Source organism: Pollicipes pollicipes, unplaced genomic scaffold (assembly GCF_011947565.3).
Source record: "Pollicipes pollicipes isolate AB1234 unplaced genomic scaffold, Ppol_2.1 Scaffold_6686;HRSCAF=7923_pilon_pilon_pilon, whole genome shotgun sequence".
Classification (NCBI taxonomy): domain Eukaryota; kingdom Metazoa; phylum Arthropoda; class Thecostraca; order Pollicipedomorpha; family Pollicipedidae; genus Pollicipes; species Pollicipes pollicipes.
Window position 1 is genome coordinate 31,593,038 of NW_023596921.1, and position 24,140 is coordinate 31,617,177.

At 51.4% G+C, this 24,140-nt stretch overlaps 1 protein-coding gene and 1 long non-coding RNA gene across 2 annotated transcripts; both read right to left on the reverse strand.

The window, feature by feature from the left end:
* Positions 1 to 2,781: 2,781 nt before the first annotated feature.
* Positions 2,782 to 10,733, reverse strand: LOC119108734 (uncharacterized). The gene is made up of 3 exons (XR_005095346.1): positions 10,644 to 10,733; positions 8,602 to 8,776; positions 2,782 to 3,213 (listed from the first exon to the last, which is right to left on the reverse strand). It is a non-coding gene; the product is annotated as an uncharacterized LOC119108734 (long non-coding RNA).
* A 9-nt stretch (positions 10,734 to 10,742) lies between these two features.
* On the reverse strand, positions 10,743 to 22,622 carry LOC119108183 (transcription factor RFX4-like). Its single transcript, XM_037231760.1, has 9 exons — positions 22,545 to 22,622; positions 21,982 to 22,086; positions 21,446 to 21,582; positions 20,255 to 20,297; positions 18,658 to 18,828; positions 17,880 to 18,029; positions 17,294 to 17,444; positions 15,760 to 15,954; positions 10,743 to 10,780 (listed from the first exon to the last, which is right to left on the reverse strand). Exons 1-9 carry the CDS (start codon positions 22,620 to 22,622, stop codon positions 10,743 to 10,745), a joined length of 1,068 nt encoding a protein of 355 aa, XP_037087655.1.
* Between the last annotated feature and the right edge of the window lie 1,518 nt (positions 22,623 to 24,140).

A 24,140-nucleotide genomic window follows, 5' to 3' on the forward strand; every position in this document is an offset into this window, starting at 1 on the left:
ACACGTTGGCGATTTCCGGATGCAAGCGGTGGCCCGGGAGTATGAACTTCAAGCAAGCAGTGTCGTATCCGTTGACTGATGTGGAACATCATATCAGTTGGAATATCAATTATTTGTGCTGTTTAACGCCGCAGCAACTCGAGCCCTGTGTGAATTAATGTGCCATTGATCTTCATGTGCTGGGCATTCTCATGCGGATTTCTTGCGCTTAATGGCCATACCACACCGTTACGGAAACAGCTAGTACTGATTTAAACCACGTATCGTTACGCTCTCGCCATATGAGTTCGAGCGGTGGGGTTTGATTGAGCTGTGTGTCGGCCACTGGTTTTCACGGATTACTACATCTTGCAGATGAAACTGTCTTGGTCTCTCGTGTTTGTAATTTGTTACACCCTGTAAGACTATGATTTGTATGATGTACGTGTCAATTGTTATAAATAAGATGTACATTTATGGACTCCCTTGTTTCGTAATGAGTGCAGGGGACAGACATGCGTGAGCATTCTCGCTTTGTTTCTTTGTAGCTCCGGTGAATGATGCCGGCCGGTTGTTACTTTTTCGTCATTGCTGCATATCTAAATCCCAACTTTTGTTTTAGTATGTACTTCAAAAAATATAGGTGGCCACGGCACCATTTCCCACAGCCGACCCCACACCAGCGTTCGATACGGACAGTGCATCAGCAGGCCCGGCGGCCGATATTCGACACCGACAGTGCATCAGCAGGCTGGCGGCCGATGTTCGATACCGACAGTGCATCAATGCATCAGCAGGCCGGTGGCGATGATCGATACCGACAGTGTATCAATGCATCAGCAGGCTGGTGGCCGATGTTCAATACCGACAGTGCATCAATGCATCAGCAGGCCGGGGGCCGATGTTCGATACTGACAGTGCATCAGCAGGCCGGCGGCCGATGTTCGATACCGACAGTGCATCAATGCATCAGCAGGCCGGTGGCCGATGTTCTATAACGACAGTGTAGCAATGCATCAGCAGGCCGGTGGCCGATGTTCGATACAGACAGTGCATTAATGCATCAGCAAGCCGGTGGCCGGTTGTTTGGTACTGACAGTGCATCAGTAGGCCGGAGGCCGATGTTCGATACCGACAGTGCATCAGCAGCCGGCGGCCGATGTTCGATACCGACAGTGTATCAATGCATCAGCAGGTCGGTGGCCGATGTTCGATACCGACAGTGCCATCAGCAGGCCGGCGGCCGATGTTCGATACCGACAGTGTATCAATGCATCAGCAGGTCGGTGGCCGATGTTCGATACCGACAGTGCATCAGTGCATTAGCAGGCCGGTGGCCGATGTTCGATACTGACAGTGCATCAGCAGGCCGGCGGCCGATGTTCGATACCGACAGTGTATCAATGCATCAGCAGGCCGGCGGCCGATGTTCGATACCGACACTGCATCAATGCATCAGCAGGCCGGTGGCCGATGTTCGATACTGACAGAGAGCATCAGCAGGCCGGCGGCCGATGTCAATACGGACAGTGGTTGTTCACTGCATGGGCATAGCCACATCTCTGAGATGGGGGGGGGGATTTATTTGGATTAGAGGTGCGGAATCTTGGGGGAAACCTGACCCGAAAAGTGTATTTTGGAACGGGAAAATTCAAAAGCATGCATTCCACGCGCGAAATGGACGAAGGGAGACAAAAGTCGGGATACCTAAAATTGTCGGGGAGTACCCCCCCCCCCCCCTCCTCCATTCCCCCAATGGCTTCGCCCATGGCTGACTGCAGCCCAAATCAGCGCTGTCGCCGTCCTCATGCTGTTACCGCAGACAACGGGAGTGTGCATGCGCTCCTATAAACAAAGGCGGCCAGAAAAAAAATATATTGCCAACAGTGTGCACGGACGACTTAGGGCAGAATCTGCCATACGTCGACCGTAAACGGTCAAACGCTCGAAGAAACGCAGCTGTAAATCTGGTGCAGTTTTTCCTGTCGTGAAACTAAAAATCACAGCTGAGATGGGTTGTTCAAGCCACTTAATAAAATAGCACGGCATCCTCACATTGCAGCTGACCCCGTGCCGCTTTGGCTGCAAGCTGGCCTCCATATATGTCCCCATAGGGTTAAGCGGTTGTGTATGATCCGAAATTCGAATCGAGTGACACTGCCTTAGGCAGCTAAGCATAGAACACACAGCTACGGTGGAGACTGCAGGACTTCATTGTGTTCATAGCTCAGCTGATTTGCTGGCCGCCTGGTACCAAATCTTTATTGTGCGGTTAAGTGATCCTGGTACGACGAGAGCTCTTGTAGTAGCTTACACAAGTTGAAATGCTGCCAGTGAGCTCATATATGACCTTGCTGGTATAACTTTACCGTCCGAATACCAGCGAATATGAGTCAAATACTTGCAAATACGGTAACTTGACCTATGAGGAGAGAGAGCAGCAGTCTCATTGAACCAAAGCTGTTCACGTTGCACATCATGAGCTGCATACAATGCGTCATAAAAGCAACGGGTCACCAAGGTTCAGGAAGTTTCTCCAGCAAAGAAGCTATGACGGAAGCCGCGGCATTCTCTCAACGCTCAGCGCTTTCCTCGAGTTTGCCGGGAGATTTCGCCTCTGTCTCAGCGAACACGTCCGCGCTTGTGACGGGTCTACAATGACTGACGGATTACGAGCATCGGCAATCTGGCACAGGTCAATCTTGGTTAGCGAATCGCTCATGCCGCTGTAGGCTGATAATTTACGTTTCACCACGCACTATCACTCCGCTCTCGGAGATCCGCCACGCCATCACTCCGTTCTCTGAAAGCAGTCACACCATCACTCCGTTTTCTGAGAACCGCCACACCATCACTCCGTTCTCTGAGAACCGCCACACCATCACTCCGTTCTCTGAGAATCGTCACACCATCACTCCGTTCTCTGAGAACAGTTACACCATCACTCCTTTCTCTGAGAACCGCCACACCATCACTCCGCTCTCTGAGAACCGCCGCACCATCACTCCGTTCTCTGAGAACCGTCGCACCATCACTCCGTTCTCTGACATCCGCCACACTATCACCCTGTTCTCTGAAGCCCACCAGCAGTCAGCTGGGATGGTGCTCCGCAGTGGCGGCGGGTGGGCGCTCTTTCCCATGGGTACGGTGGCGTGCGCACCGGCAGATGTGTTTCTTGAAATATTAGTCCGGGGTTGCTGGAGTCGTCGCACTAACAATCCTGGCAGCGTGAAACTGGCGACAGCAAAAAGATAAAGATCAGTCAAATTTGAGCACAACGCAGCGTCGAGTTTTATCATCAACAACGAGTTTCATCACGCACTGTCAACGAAGCTGCAAGCAGTGCTTCAGTTTTTAGATTGTGTGCCCGCCTCAGCATTGCATCAATACTTATGTTTATGGGCATTTTGTAAGTGTCTTCAATGATGGCTGGTGCAGACGGACGAATAGGGGACACCATGAGGGTATGTCTGCATTTGCAGTTAATCGACATAGAGTTCCTGCATTTTTCATATGCGGTTGCACTGTACAAGCCCCAACGCATCTGCAGAAAATAGTTTGCGGCGGAAGTGTTCCTGCATCGTGTCATGAAGTGAAGATATGTGGTTCGTAAACGCTTGTACGCTAGTAAAAAATACGTCAAGAGTACTCTTAAGATGAAGAGCCCTGATGACGTTAGTTTGTGTCATGAGGTAGGTAAATATATAAGAAGGAAATGCCTTCAGCTCTTAATGTTTTTAGGCATTATGAGTTCAAAATTATTATGCAGAGTCAACGACCATCAATACACCAGAAGGTGCTGGTTTACCGAACCTGTATTGCTAAAGCACGATTATGTTGACGGTACTCAATATTACGAGCCGTGATCACATTCAAGAGTGACATTACAAGGGCTTGGTCTACATTTGCATTTACCCATCATGCGGTCTGCGTATCATTTCGTGTGTTGTTGCGCAGGTGCAGGCCCGAACGTATCTGCAGAAATCAAGTATTGGTAAAACTGTTCCCGCATTGTGTTGTGAATGGAAAACATGAAATAGTAATAAAATAGTGTGTGACAGAGCACTAGAACACCCTTGAAGATGTGCACAACTAAAAAAATTGAGGATCTTCAACGCATTTGTTATTTACCACAATTTCATCGCTTAACCAGTACCTCCTGGCATTTTTTTTATCGTTATCTCAATATAACAACTTCCAAGTCAACAATCTGCAAATACCGTTACAAAAATGCTCTATCACACGATGTTCACACCCAACTCACCAAATACGCTAGCGTGATAGTCGAGACCTCAGGCCATAATTAAGTTAGGATAAAGTGACATATTTACGCAGTGCTACCATTTAGGCACAAGTTCAAGAGTATTACTTGTGGAAGCCGTACATGTGGATGTGGAAGTACGCTTGGAAGCTGCCACGTTTTCAACCGTTGGTCAGATTCGTCCTTTTCCATAACGTGAATTGATAGGCGGTCGATGCGAGCCCACTGGTGTTTCCAAGCTAATGAGAATAGAGCCGAGCAGGAAACATCAGTGTATTGTTCGTCACTAGATATCGCGATTGGTATTAGTTGTTACGCTGTTAAATTTAAAATTGACCCGTTATGTTAGGTCAGAGGTCAAATTTTCCAGAAAATCACACCTTGGCTTTATAGCATCGTACATAAGAGTCCATGCCTCATGGTGACACAAATCTAAATAGACTTAATCCTTGTTTAATTCCGAGCGCAACGATGTACATTTGTGTGTGTTATAAGCATAAGATGATATCAATATCCCTAAATGTAACAAAGGCAGCCCGGACGTCATCTGTTGCCGACCATCGCCCCCTGCCGGCCGTAGATCGCCGAGCAGTGTTCCTCAAAAATCGCCGCTGCTCCGAACCAGAAGAGGCAGGAACGCATCTAGGGTGTCAAAACACATGCAATGGATGCCTCATAACCTACCGCGAATGTGGGCGCGATTACCCCACATACTGGATAGATATCCCATACCGATCTCGGGAGGGGTCGCAGTGACCTCCCCACACCTTACCAGGGCAATAAGGTTTATTTTTTTACGCGACCACGTCTGTGGCGCCCAGCGTCCTGGCTGTGAACCAATGGTGACAATGGCGTACGCGACTTGGGGAAAATGGCGATACGTCGTTTCCAATTCGCTTTATTTGTGACCGGAAACGCCGTGTTTAGAACGTGCGGCCATGCCCTACCATCAGATATGGTAAGCAGAAAACTGCGTTAGATGAGCTACCAAAAAGTGATCGTCTTGTAATGATCGTCGTTAGATCCAACAATAAGCCAGTCGTGCTACAAGCCCAAAACAGCTCATGTGTGCGCTGTTGGGAAAATGCATCATAAACACGAACAGTTCGAGTGCCCGCTATCTTATCTCCACTAGTTTCCTAGGCATGGAATGTACACATGCCCTGAAAAGACAACAAAAAAAGACTAAAACGCGCCGCGCACACGAACGAATAAACTCGCTGTTTTAAGCGGGTGCGCATCCACCTCTTGGGCCCTAAGGTTTTGGGAATCTGGTCCAAAACAAGTACACCGATCGTTTCTGATTGTACAAACGCTATTCCGTTCCCTTACTACTCTCCGCGACAACCTGGTCGTGGAGGTTGTATCCAATCAGTCCATGGACGACGCGCAAGTTGTTTAGCCTCCTGATGAGACAACCATGTTAACACGTGCCTGTGTGGCCCACTGGATACCCTTCGCTCGGGTGGGGGGGGGGCAATTTCACCCCCCTTCCCCACCGAGATCTCGGGAACTAAGAAAGCTAGAGACACCAAATTCACAGGGTGTGTTGGCTAATTCACAGGGTGTGCGTGAGCTCACTTAGGTCGACGTTTTAAGTTTCTAGGTCTTTTTTGACCTTCTGGTCAAATAAGGTCAAAAAGACAAAATTCCAGATTGGTCTCCAAAGTGCCCCAGAACCTAGATAATTGCTTCTAGGCAAAAGCTCACATGCTCATTTAAGTTCAGTGACCTTATTTGAACTTTTGAAGATCATGGTGACCAATGTCATACAAGGCTTCTCTGAGTTTTGCACTTGAATAGGCGACAAAGATAACGCTTGGCAATACGTTTCTAAAAACAAATGTTGACCTGGGTCATTTCAGGCCAATGACCTTTTCTCACCTCTAAAAAGGCCATGGGAGATGTATGATGCATTTTTTGCTCTCAGTAAATTCGAAAGGAGCACCAGCAACAATTCCATATAGCAAGCCCTAGAGCAATAAAACAGGTTTGTTTTGACCTTGGTCTAACCTTCATACCTGAACTTAGGTCAACGTAATTTGCTCATTCAGTATTTGTGTTGCTTAAGCAAGCATCTCACAGATGTGGCTTCGTCTAAGACTCCATTGTCGCATCAGAATGAACGATTCCTAGAAATTGCCTTCGCCGAAACCATGGCCTGTCTTTGACCTGCCATAGGTCAGCAACCTTACAAGGTACATCTAAATTTTTATGCTTAACGATCCGCTCTTCAATTTTCCACAGCCATGCAAAATGTGACGCGGTTTCACCGCGCCGTTCGGAAACCATTCCGGAAAAACATCCGGGGTAATTTAACTCCCGCCCAAGCGCGTGTTAAGACTTATTTTTCAACACCAATGCATCAATTTGACAGCGAGCACCCCACAACTCGGTGGGAGTATTTGGTTTTAAACGGGCGATCAGAACCATTAGCAATATAGGCATACATAGGTATTGCATGTTGCAAAAAAGCGTTGTACATAAATCGTCTTTTTAAGACGATAAATGTTGTAGATAGTCATGACGCAGGTACATCTACACTCTTACTTTCAAACTTTAATAATTACTGTAGGTTATTTCCAAACACTCCAGAGACACAACACTCCCGACCCGCTGGCCCGATTGTTACGATGGTGCAATCTGCCTGCAGTTCCTCCGCGGAAACGGCATTTCAGGAGGAGTGGGAAATAAACAGAATTGAACCTGACCTGGCCTGACCTAACCTAACCTAACCTAACCTAACCTGACCTAACCTAGCCTAACCTAACCTAGATAAACCTAACCTAGCTTAACCTAACCTAACCTGACCTAAGCTAACCTAACCTAACCTAACCTGACCTGACCGACCTAACCTAACTTTACCTGACCTAATCTAATCTGACCTAACTGTCGTCACCCTGACCGACCTTCCACCCAATTCCCTGCAACCCATTGTCACATTAGCATCCGTGAAATCAGCGTGACAGAATAACACTGGACCGACTTCTGCCATCATTATCGTACTTATTAGGTTTTAAAGATAAGAAGACACGGTGTTCCAAAAGTATTCCTGTTTTAGAATCACTTATGGTGTCTGGTATATTGAAAACATCAGTCCATGAGCAATCTAACATTGCAGTGTAAGATACCAATGTGGACAGCTTCCCGGTTGGTCCGCCATGGTAAGTGGCCAACCTGCAGGCATTTCATGCCAGGTAGAATGGTATTTGCAAAACTGGGAGCGATTGTCCCCATGTTTAGATGCATTTCCCCAACAGTCTACACGTTAGCTGTTTGGGACGTTTAGCAGAATTGACTCGTTGAATGCAACACCATTGACGAGCAAGAATGTCACTATGTGCATCCAGTTTGTGCTACTGGAAGTTGTCACGTCACGTTTCCAGGAGGCAAGAGAAGCGCCAGGTCATGCATTTGGCGTCGAACATTTTCATTCGAGGTACAAAGTAAAAGCAATAAGACGCAATCGAACTGGTCCTATTTTGCCCTCACATCATGTACATGTACACGACTGAGTATCACGTGTTTCACAAAAAATGCGAGTCATAGGAACAGTTGTGAGTCAAGTGAACAATAAAACAACCGTGGCATCAATAAACATAGTTCCTGTGTCTATGCGTAATCAGGAGTCACGCGTAAGTATGGCACCTAACTCTAGAGTATCATTGTTCGAATCGTGGATACCGTTTACGCATTTGACGTGCAGAAACCTCAACTACAAGACTGCATGACAGAGCATTCTTTCAACTGGTCATTGAATGCTTGCTTAGTTCACGTCTGACGACTTTCCGTCCAAAAGCCGACTCTCACAAAGGATAACTTCCGTTTCAAAACAAGACGTAGCAAAATATGTCATCACTGTTCTTCCAGATTTATTCTGGTTATAGACTATGTCATTTCAGGTAAAATGAGAAGCCAAGAGTTCAAAATAGAATGCCGACGGTTGATAGGTTATTGTTCATGCACTGCTAAGAAAGTTTGCAGTGCATCATTAGGGAACGCGTCTGTTTTATTATGTATTCCTTGGTTGTATCTCAATGATTGCGGCATAGAGATGCCAACACGAAGTAGTCGAAGCGTGGGAGCTAAGCAGCTGCTCAGGGAAAAGATGTCGCTGATGCCAAGTCGTAGGAAAACGGCCCAAGTTGATTAAATTAGATGTCACGGTGAGGACACCTACCGTTATGAAGAACGGCTTAAGCCTGCGTAATTAAGCCGCTTTACGTTTTAACAAACTTCACATAACGCATCATTCATTATATTGTATATCACCCGACGATGACCTAGCCAGATGCAAAACTCAGGACAGAAAACAGGAAAAAACGTGAAATAGGTATAAGAAGTCAAATCAAGACCATTACCGCTCAGTGTGCTATTAAGACAGCGTGCCGCATGGCTTGAGTATCGGCCACTCATTATCCATCAGTGTTGCATCGGGCGGTGGCATATGCTTGACGTCCTCGCCTGCAGGACTCAAATAGTCGCTGAGCATCTCTCCAGCTGGTGACCTCTGTGTGCTGTCCTCGCTGTCAACGTCTGAAAGACATCGAGGGCTGGTTAGAGCGCTGGAGAAATTGAGAGCACTCTTCGTAGTGTAAAATGAATTAATCGAGCCCAACCCACGAAGAATCTAACCATGTCACAGCACCTGAAAGAGGTGGAGGGGGAGGGGCAGGGGGCAAGCAGCGTGAGAAAATGGTGTCGTTTAAGTCCTAACTGATGCTCAGAAAAAACTGTCTGTAGACACCACCGAAGTGTAAGGTAAGCCATGATTCTCAGCGACGGCTTTTATGGTCTTTCGGGAGTTGAACCAGACACTGCTCGGAGTATGACTTGGGGGGTTAAAAGTCATCAAAGCCATCTCGAAATCTTATTGACAGATCGGAAAAACCTCGAGCAGCAATCGACGACTTTGTTCATGCTCGCCCAAGAAGTACCGAGCTGACGCCAGTCGCTCGTCTGGTGACGTCGCAGATCGTGTAAAATTTCTTCAAAACAACCAAAATCCCCGAGGCCTCCAGGATTATCTAGCGCTCGTTAGCTTTGCATCTGTCCCTCTAAAGCGCTTATATTTGCACTCAAGAATCACGCCATAAATGACAGCAAATGCGAAGATTAGGCTCAGGTCAGATCGGGTTGACGAAGGTGAAGATCAAGTCATCTTGTTGGACATTCTTGCTGCTCGTCCAGCCTCCATGGGCTACAGCAGTTAGCCGTAGGCCTTGAGGCGTGTCAGTTATACCGACTTGTTGGTCGCAAATGGGCGTTAGGGATCGGTTTAGTTGGCCAGTTATCAGATGACCTCACGTGACCTTTTTATAATCGCAAAGGGTGCGGCTTGGCATGGCACGACCGACTCTGACTGGCGAACAGCAGGTTTTGTCGATGAATGATTTAAAACAGTTCAAAATGAGGGAGGGAAATGTGAAGCACTACCTGTAGTAGTAAAACTGTACTGTGAGTTGTTACTGATAATTCTATGACTTGACGCAATGTCGATGGCAGTTACGTAGAAGATATCCAAATGATCAGCCGACGGGCTTTAGAGATCTGTAGCCCACATGAGTATTTTCGAAAGTTATTTGAGAAATACGTTTACCCGTCCTTTTTTCGGGAGACCGCATGGCCGAAGACAATGCAGAGTGGTCCTTTCGTACCACTGGGTTGTTGGGATTGGTCAGATGCTCTTAGGATCACAATTTGTTGGTTGTTTTAGAACACGGAAAACAAACAAAGGCGTTATGACCAGCCTCTTCAAACCGGTAATTTATCAGAATTCATTTGCCGCCTCTGCGGTCTAGGGGAAAGGTGCTGGACTCGTAATCCAGTGGCACTGGGTACGAGTCCCAGAGTGGGCGCATTGTCTGACACAACTGAAATGGAAAGGTCAGCTGGCAACTGGCCAACGAGGGTCAGCCCAGACCCGAGGCGGCCGTGTCGCAGCATTGTGCGGCACGTAAAACCCTCCGCGTTCCTGTCTGGCGAAAGGGCGGAGGCGAAGTTTTCTGTTGAACTGGACGGCACGCTTGGGTGGTGGGCTCGGGGTACACGCAACGAGCTACGCTTAGCAGGTACTCTGAATCCGAAGCCACCCATGCATACCATTCGGAATATTTTTTTTTATCAGACGATCAAAAGGTTGTTCTGACATTTCGCGAAACCGTGTTTGTGTAATGGGCAACAGTGAGTGGTTTCGAGACACACGATATGCCTTGGAACGCGTTAAGAACGTACATCAGTTATCATTCCTTCCCACAATTCTTCTATGGACTCAACGAAGGTAACAAAATCCATGCGCACCTGTCCACACTCCAAGCCCATAGCACCCAAACATCCCACCCTCACTGTGCGGTCCCACCACCCCCACATCGGGCCGGACCGGCGCGGCGTAGCGCCTGCTCACAGCTGCCGTCGCTGGTGCTCTGGTCCGAAGAGTTGAGGGCGGCCAGCCGGCCGGCGGCACCTCTCTGAAGGCACAGCACGTGCAGCCGATACTGGGCGTTTACTGCGTCAGCCAGGCGTGCAGGGTATGGCCGGCACCTGAGGCCACACCACCGCACGCCTGAGGTCGGGAAGGGGGGCAGATGTGCAGGGTACGGCCGGCACCTGAGCCACACCACCGCACGCCTGAGGTCGGGAAGGGGGGCAGATGTGCAGGGTACGGCCGGCACCTGAGGCCACACCACCCGCACGCCTGAGGTTGGGAAGGGGGCAGATGTGCAGGGTACGGCCGGCAACCTGAGGCACACCACCGCACGCCTTGAGGTTGGGAAGGGGGGCAGATGTGCAGGGTATGGCCGGCAACCTGAGGCACACCCGCCGCACGCCTGAGGTTGGAAGGGGGGCAGATGTGCAGGGTACGGCCGGCACCTGAGGCACACCACCGCACGCCTGAGGTCGGGAAGGGGGGCAGATGTGCAGGGTACGGCCGGCACCTGAGGCACACCACCGCACGCCTGAGGTTGGAAGGGGGCAGATGTGCAGGGTACGGCCGGCACCTGAGGCACACCACCGCACGCCTGAGGTTGGGAAGGGGGGCAGATGTGCAGGGTATGGCCGGCACCTGAGGCACACCGCCGCACGCCTGAGGTTGGGAAGGGGGGCAGATGTGCAGGGTACGGCCGGCACCTGAGGCATACCACCGCACGCCTGAGGTCGGGAAGGGGGGCAGATGTGCAGGGTACGGCCGGCACCTGAGGCACACCACCGCACGCCTGAGGTCGGGAAGGGGGTGCAGATGTGCAGGGTACGGCCGGCACCTGAGGCACACCGCCGCACGCCTGAGGTTGGGAAGGGGGGCAGATGTGCAGGGTACGGCCAGCACCTGAGGCACACCACCGCACGCCTGAGGTCGGGAAGGGGGGCAGATGTGCAGGGTACGGCCAGCACCTGAGGCACACCACCGCACGCCTGGGGTTGGGAAGGGGGGCAGATGTGCAGGGTACGGCCGGCACCTGAGGCACACCACCGCCACGCCTGAGGTTGGGAAGGGGGGCAGATGTGCAGGGTACGGCCGGCACCTGAGGCACACCACCGCACGCCTGAGGTTGGGAAGGGGGGAAGATGTGCAGGGTACGGCCAGCACCTGAGGCACACCACCGTACGCTGCAGTCACTGCCAGCTGTCCTAATTGAGTCCATATCTGCGGGTGACTGCTGCTGGAAATATTGGTTGCACAGCGGGAAGCAGGAGAAAGTCAGGAGGCGGGAAGTCAGTCCCAATGTCTGTGGTCTTGGTGGCGGGAAGTCAGTCCCAATGCCTGTGGTCTTGGTGGCGGGAAGTCAGTCCGATGCCTGTAGCCTTGTTGAATCAGGTGGAACATTTTGAGTCTTTTCGTTCCGCTTGCATTGTAGCCATTAACACGCACTGGGTTTGGAAATATTCTATTACCCCCTCTTTCCAAAATAATTTCCGAACCACGCGTATAGCCGTGATCCAACTCTGCCATAGCTGAACATAATTGTACAGCAGATCGTTTGATGAAAAAATTAGATGCACCGAGTAAGGTCGCTGACCTATGGCAGGTCAAAGTCAGGTTCATGGCTGTCAGCAAAGGGCATTTCTAGGGGATCGTTGATGTAGTGCAACAACGGAGTGCTAGACGAAGCCATGCATATCTGGGATAGCTTCTTAGGCAGTAAACCAATTGGAATTTACAATAACAATCAACTGCATTGGCCTTCAGTCAGGTGTGAAGATCAGACCGTGGTCAACACTACCCTGCTTTTTTACTCGAGAGCTTGATTTACGGGGTCGGGTAGTTTCTGGCGCTCATTTCGAATTTAGTAATGACAGGGACCACAGCAGACATTTCACATGCACTTTTTACGGGTCAGAATAAGTTACTGACCTAAAGTGACCTAGGACAACATTTTTTTTTTTTTTTTAAGAAGACATCTTCTAGCGTAATCCCTGACTCTTATTTGAATGGCAAAATGGGAACAATCTCGAATCGTACTTAGTCATCTTGACCTCGTTTAGGTTAAGCAAGGTCACTGACCTTAATTGAATATAATCAACCTTTTGATTACAACAGGTATTTGTCTTCACAAAGGTGGCATGAGGAGGTCTGAAGGCACCTGAGATGCCAAGCCAGAGTCTGATCTTGTTTGATCTTATTTGACCCTAAGATCATTAACTTAGCAACCTAGAATTTTGACACAAGTGACCTTACGTAAAAACCAATAAACTCAGTGAATTTGGTGTTTCTAACTATCTTACTTTTTGAGATCTCAGGAGGGAAACTGACCCCACCCGCCACCGAGCAAAGGATATTCAACCGGCTACCGGACGGAGTATTTTATGAACAAAATTGCTGGCCTGGTCGGCGTGAATGCTAGTAAGTACCACCTCGTCAAAACAATCTGAAAGGTGCAAGCAGTTTGCTTTTAGTACGTGATGCTTACTTTCACACAAAGATATTCGGGTGGGTATGTGTGGGCTTAGACACGGAGCATGAACCCCCTGTCAGGATACGCGAGGCAATTTTCGGTGTTCTGAGATTGAAACGTCAGGTGGATAAGTACATACATGGATCATCAAATGTGCATATTTGCAAGTGCGCATGCGCACCGCAAGTGAACATGGGTGAGTTAGCACCGATGCGTAGGTCGGAGCCACGTCATGCACCCAAATATCTGAGCGCATCCACGACTCCCACGATTTTCGTACTCAAGCCTATTCGACAAAGAATGGAAGTCCCTCCAAGACACCGAAGACTGACGCATCTGCTCCGTTAGAAGCTGGCTTAGATGAGTCAACTGCAAAACTGGCGTCTTCGCCATGCAAATGTCGCAATATAAACGTGCGCAATGATCCATAGATTGCTTTGTGCGTTCGATGCAATTAAGCTTAGCAATGTTCGTATTTCTTCAGGTCTGCGACGACTTTACGAGATTTTGTGATCAGATGAATGCGTCATTCTGTGGCACGTAGTGAGTAGTTCGTCGTTGTATTTCCAGAACGCCGGAAATTGCTCTGTTTATCATGATCGGGTAGCTCCTGCTCCGTGCCGGCCGCCTCTTGAACATCATCACGCACTCATTTCCGGCACATCCAGCGCAGGGCCTAACTGTACGCGTCGCTGTGTGACGTTCTGCTCGGAAGCCCGCCGTATGCACCCCTCTAGGATGGCCTGCTCGGTCACTGGTTATACACAGCACCGCGGGACAATGTTCGCCGTGCAGCTGGTTATACACAACACCGTGGGACAATGTTCGCGGTGCAGCTGGTTATACACAGCACCGTGGGACAATGTTCGCGGTGCAGCTGGTTATACACAACACCGTGGGACAATGTTCGCCGTGCAGCTGGTTATACACAGTACCGCGGGACAATGTTCGCCGTGCAGCTGGTTATACACAGCACCGTGGGACAATGTTCGCCGTGCAGCTGGTTATACACAACACCGTGGGACAATGTTCGCCGTGCAGCTGGTTATACACAGTACCGCGGGACAATGTTCACCGTGCAGCTGGTTATACACAGCACCGTGGGACAACGTTCGCCGTGCAGCCTGGTTATACACAGTACCGTGGGACAACGTTCGCCGTGCAGCTGGTTATACACATCACCGTTGGACAATGTTCGCCTTGCAGCTGGTTATACACAGTACCGTGGGACAATGTTCGCCGTGCAGCTGGTTATACACAGCACCGTGGGACAACGTTCGCCGTGCAGCCTGGTTATACACAGTACCGTGGGACAATTTCGCCGTGCAGCTGGTTATACAACACCGTGGGACAATGTTCGCCGTGCAGCCGGTTATACACGCACCGGGGACATGTTCGCGGTGCAGCTGGTTATACACAACACCGTGGGACAATGTTCGCCGTGCAGCTGGTTATACACAGCACCGCGGGACTGTTCGCGCGCAGCTGGTTATACACAACACCGCGGGACAATGTTCGCCGTGCAGCCGGTTATACACAGTACCGTGGACAATGTTCGCCGTGCAGCTGGTTATACACAGCACACGTGGGACAATGTTCGCCGCGCAGCTGGTCACACGCGCTGCTGCGGGACATCTGCGTACCTCAAAGTCATACACATATTGCGGAACATCTCGCGCCCCAGCTAGTGAATGCAACAGCGCGAGGCATCGGGCGCAGTATCTGACTTTATGCACCCTGCGGGGTAATCCTGCGCCGCAGCTGGTGAGTGGCTATACTCACCACTGTCAGACGTCCTGCGCAGCAGGTGGTTAGTGGGTATACTCACCATTGTGAGAAATCCTGCGCAGCAGCTGGTGAGTGGCTATACTCACCACTGTTAGACATCCTGCGCAGCAGCTAGTGAGTGACTATACTCACCACTGTGAGACATCCTGCGCAGCAGCTCGCCGCAGAAGGTGCTCCAGGTGAGGTAGACACGGTGGACCGTGTGCTGGAGCTGGGCGTGGGTCCTCAGCCTCGGCGCTGACGCAGCCGCCGCGACTCTGAGGAAACGACTTGAGCAGCCTGTCCATGAAACCCTCTGAGCGCCGTGAGGTCAGCAGACCCCAGCAGGAGACCCTCAAACTCCAGCACGGCTGAAAGGCATCACGTTGTGCGGTTTGTTGCGGGAAGATCGCCAAATTTGGTGAGAATTGTCGACGAGGACGTGATTGTAATGGTTAAATGCACACTCCCCAAAACATCTTACTTATCAGGCGATACGGATTCGTGTCTGAAACATCCTGCGTAGGTCATGCAGTGTATATGTATCCCCCGCATACCGAGCATACCGCTGTGTCGGTGAAAAGTCGGGAACTCATGCTTGTGCGCGCGAACTTAACAAGTACCACAAGTGAGCGAGTGTAGATCTAGTGCTTATGTAATTTGCCCATCCCGACAGGACAACTCTGTTCCGACTTGCCGCGCGATCACCCAGGGATTATGGTCCGCCCTACGAGCAGCCTGATCAATAGGACGGTAATAATTGGCTCCCCACGCCACCTGAGCACCCAAAAAACACCCCTGCCTCTCCTGGCCAATCAGGCAGCGCAGGTCTGTTCACAGCGTCACCAGACCAGCTCGCACCGTTGGTGAGACAGTGGAAGTCGGCGTGCGGTGCCTCGGCCAGCGTCAGCTGCACCACCTTGAACAGGTCGACCGCTCGCCAGTCCGCCTGTAGGCGAGCCAGCGTTGGCCCGTCCCGCAGCAGGGACAGACAGGCGTGCTGCGCCTGACACAGCGCCGGCAGCCGCTGCAGCACCTGCGCCATCTCCGCGCACCCTGCGGACGGCGTACGCACGTCAGCCTGCGCCTGACACGGCGCCGGCACCCCGCTGCAGCACCTGCGCCCAGCCTGCGGGCAGCACCACGCACGCCAGACTGTGAGGCCGACCGGGCGTGGTGGATCTCCGGACCGGGCGTGGTGGCTCTCCGGACCGGGCGTGCGGCTCGTCCGGACCGGGCGTGCGGCTCTCCGAACCGGGGGGTGGTGGCTCTCCAGACCGGGCGTGGCGGCTCTCCGGACCGGGCGTGGTGGTTATCAGACACTGTATAGAAAGCTGACAGACTCGGCGTCGCATGCTCGACACTGCACATTGTATAGCACATGATCAGTGAAAGTGGTCGGAGAGGGACGGACCCGACTGGCCGACGACCAATTCCATCGCATAGCGGGAGCATTTTGCGGCGTGATATACAGGGCGCCATATGAAGGTCCAGAGATAGGGGTGCTAGTGTTTTGCTTCCCATCAATGAACGACTCGACGATGATCAGCATGATGAATGTCTGCTAGCCACAGAGCAGGATCATCACGACAGTCAGCCAATCGCCAAGTGTAGCGACGTTACGTTTATCGGTCGGCCGTGCCAGGAGCTTGCGGTGAAAAATGCCTTAAGCAAACAGCAGGACTCTTCAGACTGCAGAGCGTGAAGAGAATTGGGAAAGAGTCGTGACAGAAGACATTCATGCATGGTGCTATGCAATATACATAGCCTATTTTATCCATTGATGCGGAATAGATGTTAGCAAAATTGATACTATCACTATAGCGAGGAGATAATGCAGACCGGGGCCGTATAGCACGGTAGATCGGTCCCTTCGCAGCTGTGCACAAACGCTTTCAGTAATAGCATTGCAGCCTAGCGCGGCACCCTCGCTTTGGAGGTAATGCGCTTTAAATATTGTCAGCTGAATACAGCCAAGTGGATAAAAAACCTTCAACATTTCCCACGGCAGCTAACAGAACGTATATTTTGTGCATTCACGCCCCGATGGTAGGCAAAGTTTAAATCCTTCATCCAAATAATCTAGCCAGAGAAAAATCTACGCCAATGTAAATAAAACATGTTAAACTATTTTCTAGCTTAACCACGTGCATACATACCATCTCTCTGCAACTGCATGCATACCAATTCTCTAAATAAATATTTAGTCCACTGCGATCTCCAGAAGTTTACGGTTATCACCCCCCTCCTCGCCAACAAAGGGGGTTAAGCTGTCATCCTAGTTTTTTCTACACGTGCTGCGCCGCGGCCGTGCCGAGAGGCGGCGCTGCGGGCCCACCAGCCGGCGTGGTCCCCTGGTGCGAGCTCACACCTTGGGGCGCCGTCCACACCTCACCGTCCAGTTTGGCCTGCTGCAGCTGGGACGGAGTGTGCGCGAGACAGGCGGCCAGCCAGCCGTGCAGCTGCAGACCGAACGCGGCCGCCTCCAGAGACCGCTCCACCGACGGCTGGAACGCAGTGCTGCCTGATACACCTTGCAATCCCCGCTGCACAAAGCAAAGGCTCACGCTCACAGAACTGGCAAAGCCCGACATCTTGGACACCGCCGGAGCTCCCGCTGCAGCCCGTGGGTCAGCAGCTGTTCCACGCACTTTGTACACGCTGATTTTGTTACACACTGACTGGTGTAGGTACACTAAAATGCCTGCTCAGCCGTTCGGGCAGTCAGATTCAGTGAATTGCGCCGCCTCTTCCACGTGAATATCTACCCCTCTCTCTACTCCTCCTTCGTCGCCCCCCCCCCCTTCCCGTCTGTGAAAAAGTGGTGACCTCCGTTCCTCTGTCCCAGACTCGCCCCAACTAAGCCACCACCAACCCTACCTCTCTTCCTCTCACTGTCCCGCACTTGGAGGGCATCCCCGCCTCCCTGACGCGTCGGCCCCACGCCTGAGGGCAGAGCGCGGCTCTGCCGGCTGACTGACCAGACTATCGGACGGCAGCAGCAGCTCGGTCAGCGTGTCGTACAGGATGCCGTCGCAGCTGGCCACCACCTGCACCATGGCGTCGTGACGCAGCAGGCCGCGCACGTGCTGCGGCATGCCCTGCCAGAAGAGCGTCACCGTGCCCTGCACCTGCCCGGGGCAGGCAGGCGCCTGTCAGAGGCCGGCCAGCGAGGCTGCGGGTGGGGAGGGGGGGGGGGACAGGCCCGTGTGACAGCTGACAGGGCAGCGGTTTGGGCAGGACACCGCAGGACAGTGTTTCGCGGCCGAGCCGTGCCTGCTCTGGCTCAGTTGCCTTGCATCGGATGAGCCAGGACTGCGAATTCTATGGGCTGGTGCTCCTGGTAGCTCAGTTACAGGTTAGGTGCAAACATGTATAGGCGTCTGCGGTGAGTTAGTGACGGGGTAAGAAAGCTAAGGCACTGCTGGTTAGTAACGTGTCCGCTTCATGGCGATGTAGTAACGTTTTACATGTATGACGAACCACATGGAAACGCTTTAAACATGTTGATGTTCCGCACGCAGTTAATCACATTAACATGATTTTTGAAAACGCAACTCTTCATGAAATTCAGTTGCTCATTTGTAGCCCTCTCTCAGCTTCTGCTAACAGCCTCGTTAAGTAACAGCATGTTTGTCAGGTCAGACCAAGGACCGCTTTATGAGCTTCCTCCGATCGAGTGTGTATGTACTTTGGTGTGCCATTCCAACAGCCCGCTGACGTTACGTGTGTTATTATTATATATGCAGTCGCCCTTACGTCGCCGTAGTCGCCGGCAGCCACCAGGTCGAGCAGGCGCTGACAGTGGGTACGGTACATGACGAGGAAGCGGTGCAGTGTAGCCCGCTGCACAGCCGGCTCGCGCCAGGCGATCCTGCTGACCGACGGGAACTCGGGCAGCGCCACCCGGGCTGGACGCGGCGCCGGCTTCTGTTGGACGGCCACGCCGAGGGTCTTAAGCCCGCGAGTCACAGGCTGACGACTGCACCATAAAGGCCACGACTGCACCATCGAGGGCCACAACTGCACCATAGAGGCCACAACTGCGCCATCGAGGCCACAATTGCACCATAGAGGCCACAAACTGCACCATCGAGGCCACAACTGCACCATCGAGGCCACAACTGCACCATCGAGGCCACAACTGCACCATGGAGGCCACGACTGCACCATGGCGGCCACGACCGCACCATGGAGGCCACGACTGCACCATGGAGCCCACGAATGTACCATGGGTCACAACTCCACCGTGGAGGCCATGACTGCACCATGGAGGTCACGACTGCCCCATGGAGGCCACGGCTCCCTCCATGGTGCACATGGAGACAGACGACTATAGCCGCGGAAACCACGACCGCACCAGTGAGGCCATGACTGCACCATAAAGGCCACAGCTGCACCATGGAGGTTGGGTGGGCCGCAGTGGGGTCGGTAAACATAGGCGATGAAAGTCAATCGACTTTTATTTGTCTTCAAGCAATGTTTAACATATCAAATGCAGACGGTAGGAACTCTCAGTGTCATTGGTAGCCACCCTATAGAATAACAACGTTACCCCTTCATTACGCATTTCTTAAAAATGTACCGTCACGCAAAGCTTCTAACAAGGGCAAAATGGCAAATGATTGGGGGATTAGCCCAGTCTGCAGCATACTTCCATATTCGTTCCGTATCTTTATCCCTGCCGAATGGATTTTATTTACGCGTCAATAGTTCTGAGAAGTTTTGCTCTCGGTCCTAGCCCTGTGGTACGCAATAGTGCTGCCTACTTTCATTATGGGATTGTTTTGTTGATAGCGCTGGGCGGAAGACAAAGCACAAAATTGGAAACATTTCAAACATTTGGGACATGTTCGACTGAACAACTGCTTCTTGGAAACGTAAATTTTGGGCGACTTTAAAAGAATCACAGCCAAGTGCTGGATTGGGTAAGTCCAAGCACTTAAACTTACGACTCAGTCACATTAAGTATGGCGGAATCCTAAAGTGCGTGCTAACACTGCGTGCATCGCATGGTGCACCGCAGCATATTATAGCATCTAACGTATTACCAGCACAGCATCGCATTTCTGCATGCTACAGCTACACGTGCCATATTCGTCGCAGTTAAATGTAGTAATATGAGATGACATTAACATTACGAATCGAATCATCTAGAGCTTCGGCAAGGTGCAAAAACATAATGTTCTCAACTCGGAAAGTACATTTATTTGTTGCATGCTCAAGAATCGGAAGGCTGCGTTACTCATGCCTGTGTTTATAGACGGCTGGTGGTGGACAGCGTGACGAATACCGGAATGCATTCTTGGATATCAGTTCACTCACAGCGCTCTACAAAGATGACACTCATGCTTACCTCCTCGCTGAAAGTTTTCGTCGATCTCTTTTTCACCTTCATGCTGCAAAGAAATGGAAAGTGGGATTGCGGCACTCTGTGGCCTTGCTCTGGAACAGTGGGGGACAGACCATATAATGGTGATAGAAATATGTTAATTCATATTTACAGACGGACGCCGGATAATAAAGTTTATCGACTCTTGGAGACAAGAAGGCCCGCGCTAGTCCAATGGAAAGGAACAAAGTGTTAATGGTTTGTTTGAATTAAAGGACATCCAGGCTTATCAGTAATCGTTTGTTCGCCTCGGGGACTATTGTTTTCTTCCTCAATAGTTTGCACGGCGGTAAACAAAAAATCCCAGGCACCAGATATGCCCTTTGTCCAATAGCATTACATCGCCAACAAATTCTATGACTGCTTATCATCGCTTATGCTCTCAATTTCTCCAAGTCAAATCCTTCCTTAAGTCTGCCCGCAAATAGACGCTACATGCACTTGATAGACTGTGTGTGTATGATAATCGTATGAAAATATGTGTGATGCGCATCCGCGCGCTTATCTTGCATTTTCCAGCAGTGGGACGGAATGCATCATTGGTTATCAGGGATACCGTTATTGTGGCATTGCATATCGTAGTCCGCTATATAATCTTCATTTTACTACATAATTGTAACATGCAAATTGGCATATTCGTACTAAACGAATTTGCGCGTGCAAAATTCATGTACAAAGTAAGCCTCTGTTGAGCAGCACTATTCTAACTTACTTCACGCTAAGTAACGACGTCGACTGGGCAAGTTGAGGCGCGTGATGACTTAAACGTTACCTAAAGACATAAATCAACGTCACAGCGCTACTGAGCGCATTTCCTTGTCTGTTCTGGTCACGGGTGTACCCGTTGACACGGGGCATGACGTCCAATATCTGTTGTGCCGGGCAAGTTTGAGGATGCCCGGTCGGGCACTCCAATTTCTCACATTTTTCACCGGCATCTGTCGGTCGCTGTCACGCTGCACAGGGGCGCAGCCAGGATGTCCTTAAGGGAGGGCTCGGAACTTGGCGGGGTACATATCATTACCTTTCTGTCGGAAGCAATCTATGACGAAAAAAGCGAAAAATCCGGGCCTAAGGAGGAGCCCCCCAGCCCTTCCTACGACTGCGCCCCTGGCACGGCAAGCTACAGGAGGCCCAGCCGTGCTTGCTGCTTACCCGGCGTGTTGTTTGGCGTACAGCGGACTGTAGAAGCGTGACGAGCAGGCGACGGCAAGGCCGTAGTAGTGGTAGCGCGATTTACCGCGCGTGCCCAGCCGTCGTGTCGTGAGACGTGGGTACTCCTGGCGCACAATCTGTGGCGGCGGAAGCCGGCGCAGTCAGGTCCTCGCCGCTGCTCCAACCGGAGCACGCGCTTAGTTGACCGCTGCTCCGAACGGGCAACGGAACGCCCTTCGCGGCATCAACACAATATCCGTCGGCCATAGGCTGTGCCGCAGTGCTCTGTTGTACGATGGGTCGCTTTTACCCACGCGCCCTGGCGGGGCAGTCCTCGCAGCAAGTGGCGAGTTGCTTAAGACGAATCACTATGGTGGGAAGCGGATTTCAATTATTAGTGTCCTTTGGGTCACACGTCACCTCCACACATATGGCTTATATATATATATATATATATATATATATATATTTTATATATATATATATATATATATATATATATATCCGTCCAGCTATGACCCCGCTGGCCGCTTTACCTTGCCAAAGCTGGCGGCGTTGACAGGCACCATGCCGTTCTCGTAGCAGCAGACGGTGTAGTGCTGGAAAAGCACACTGCGCGGGATGCAGACGCCTTCGCGCAGCTCGTAGTTGTCGCGCAGGCCAGCGCAGTGTCAGCGGGGTGCTGTGCGAGCGCAGCCGAGGCGGTGGCTGCAGGCGCAGCTCGGGCGCCGCCGTCGCGCAGTCCAGCTGTCGACGCTGCCGGTGCGTGCCCGCCGACTGCCAGCGATGGGCCACCGGGCGGCAGGCGTCAGAGCATTACAGCGGCGCAAAAGGAGTGCCTTGCCTTTGGAACAACTTTCAAAAACATAGTCCTAGTGAAACTTCAGAACTAGTTGCGTCTAATGCACAGGCATCTGGGTTCGCTCCGACAGGGCTCCTTCCAGGGGGCTCCTAAGGTCACGCATAGCTGATGCATGCAGGTACTGTGGATGCACTGGGTGCCACGGGGGTGCAAGAGTAAAGGTGAATGAGTGCGGTGAAATTGTAACCGAGCCATACATGCGCCAGGCTTAAGTCCTGCCCAGCTGACAGAGCCTACCGAGTATAGCCGGATGGAGTCGCGGCTGTCTCTGGCCGTGCGCTGCTCACCTTCGGTCCCTGCCTCCTGACAGAGCATTGGGGCCAGGCCTGGCGGCGGACTAAGTCCCGTTGCAGCATGGTAGCAGGCGTCGTAGCCCGTCTGTAGTGCGGGCTCGTCGCCGCCGAGCGGCGCTAGTGGCGCCGGGGCGGTCGGCACGGCGCTCTCCACGAGTCGGCGCGGCGCCTGACCACCGCCTCCAGCCTCCGCCGCCAGGTGGCAGGGCGGCGGCTGCCAGGCGGCGCTGCAGTTGGCTATGACGTCAGTCATGGAGTGTTGCCAGATCCCTGGAATGGCGCCGGCGGTTTAAGCTTTTGGTTTCGCCTAGCTGGGATGGTCTGTTATTATTTGCTTCCATTTTTGCAATTTTGTCCCAAAATAGCTCGTACAAGTGTTCGTTTTTATCACCGACCTAATCTTGTAAATCGGCGGCTTTTTCCCCCTTGCATAGCAGACAGCTTTTCAAAAAAGTGGAAGTCGCCGTGCATACTGCAAGAAGAAAGATTAATAAAATTAAACAGCTTAACCCTCGCCCTAATTCGCCGTTATCACAACGCAGACAGATTCGGGGGAGGGCCGTTGATGCAACCCCCAAACATGGCATTTTCAAACTAATGAAGCTTATTAAAGCCCTTAGTAAAAACTACCATTGGGTTGGTCTCCACAACATCTCGCGATTAGTATGACCTTGTATGGTGTCAGGTTAACAACTAACCCCATTATGCGAGGCATAAGAGCCAAATTTTCCAGAAATATGCACATTTTACTTATACAAAATATTTTCAGGCGAAAACATGCCTTGTGGCGGCACGAACCTAAACAGACATTTAGGCTTGTGTTGCCGCACCTCGCTCAATTCTTCGTGCAATGCTAAAAGTGCGTGTGTTTTTGTATGTGTTTTGGCATACACTTATGATATATGACTCCGTTAATGTAACATCAGTCCGTCGTGCGCGTTCCGCGGCATCGTCAGTCGCCGCCCACCCGCCCGCTCAGGGCCGTGGATCGCCGTGCAGTGTTTCCCCAAAACCTAAAAAGTTAAGAACGTGATTTTGGTGTCGAAACACGTGAAATGAATTTCCAATAGTCCGCAGAAATTTGGGCGCAATTGTGCAACATGCCGGAGCGATATCCTGAAATTCTAGGGAGGGGCGCATTACCACCCCCCCCCCCCCCTTTATCAGGGTCCATGTTAACAAGGGTCCTGGCAATGGTTTTAAGTAATAGGTCAAGTTGGCCTTGACATTTACGTTGCACTGAGTCCCAAAACATGATACCTTTGATCACACTCAAAGACAAGAGGAGAACGAAAAGAAACAAGGAAGAGAGGCTAGACAGAGAGGGGGCACATGCGCGCGCGCGAGAGGGAGAGAGAGAGGGAAGAGAGAGGAGATACGGAGAGAAATAAAGAGAGATAGAAGGGACAGGAGAGAGAGGAAAAGAGAGAGAGGAAGAGGGAGAGGGAGGGGGATGGGAGAGAGAGACAGACAGAGAGAGAGAAGAGAGAGAGAGAGTAGAGAGAGAGAGAGAGAGAGAGAGAGAGAGAGAGAGAGAAGA

Bases quoted from the DNA above. Each gene is read 5' to 3' on its own strand.
- LOC119108183 (XM_037231760.1), bottom strand. From the start codon at position 22,622: ATGCTCTGTCAGGAGGCAGGGACCGAAGGTGAGCAGCGCACGGCCAGA. The intron at 22,087-22,544 runs GTAGGCTCTGTC...GACAACTACGAG, and splicing joins ACTCCATCCGGCTATACTCG to CTGCGCGAAGGCGTCTGCAT. The intron at 15,955-17,293 runs GTGAGGTGTGGA...CGCCGTCCGCAG, and splicing joins GCAGCAGGCCAAACTGGACG to GGTGCGCGGAGATGGCGCAG.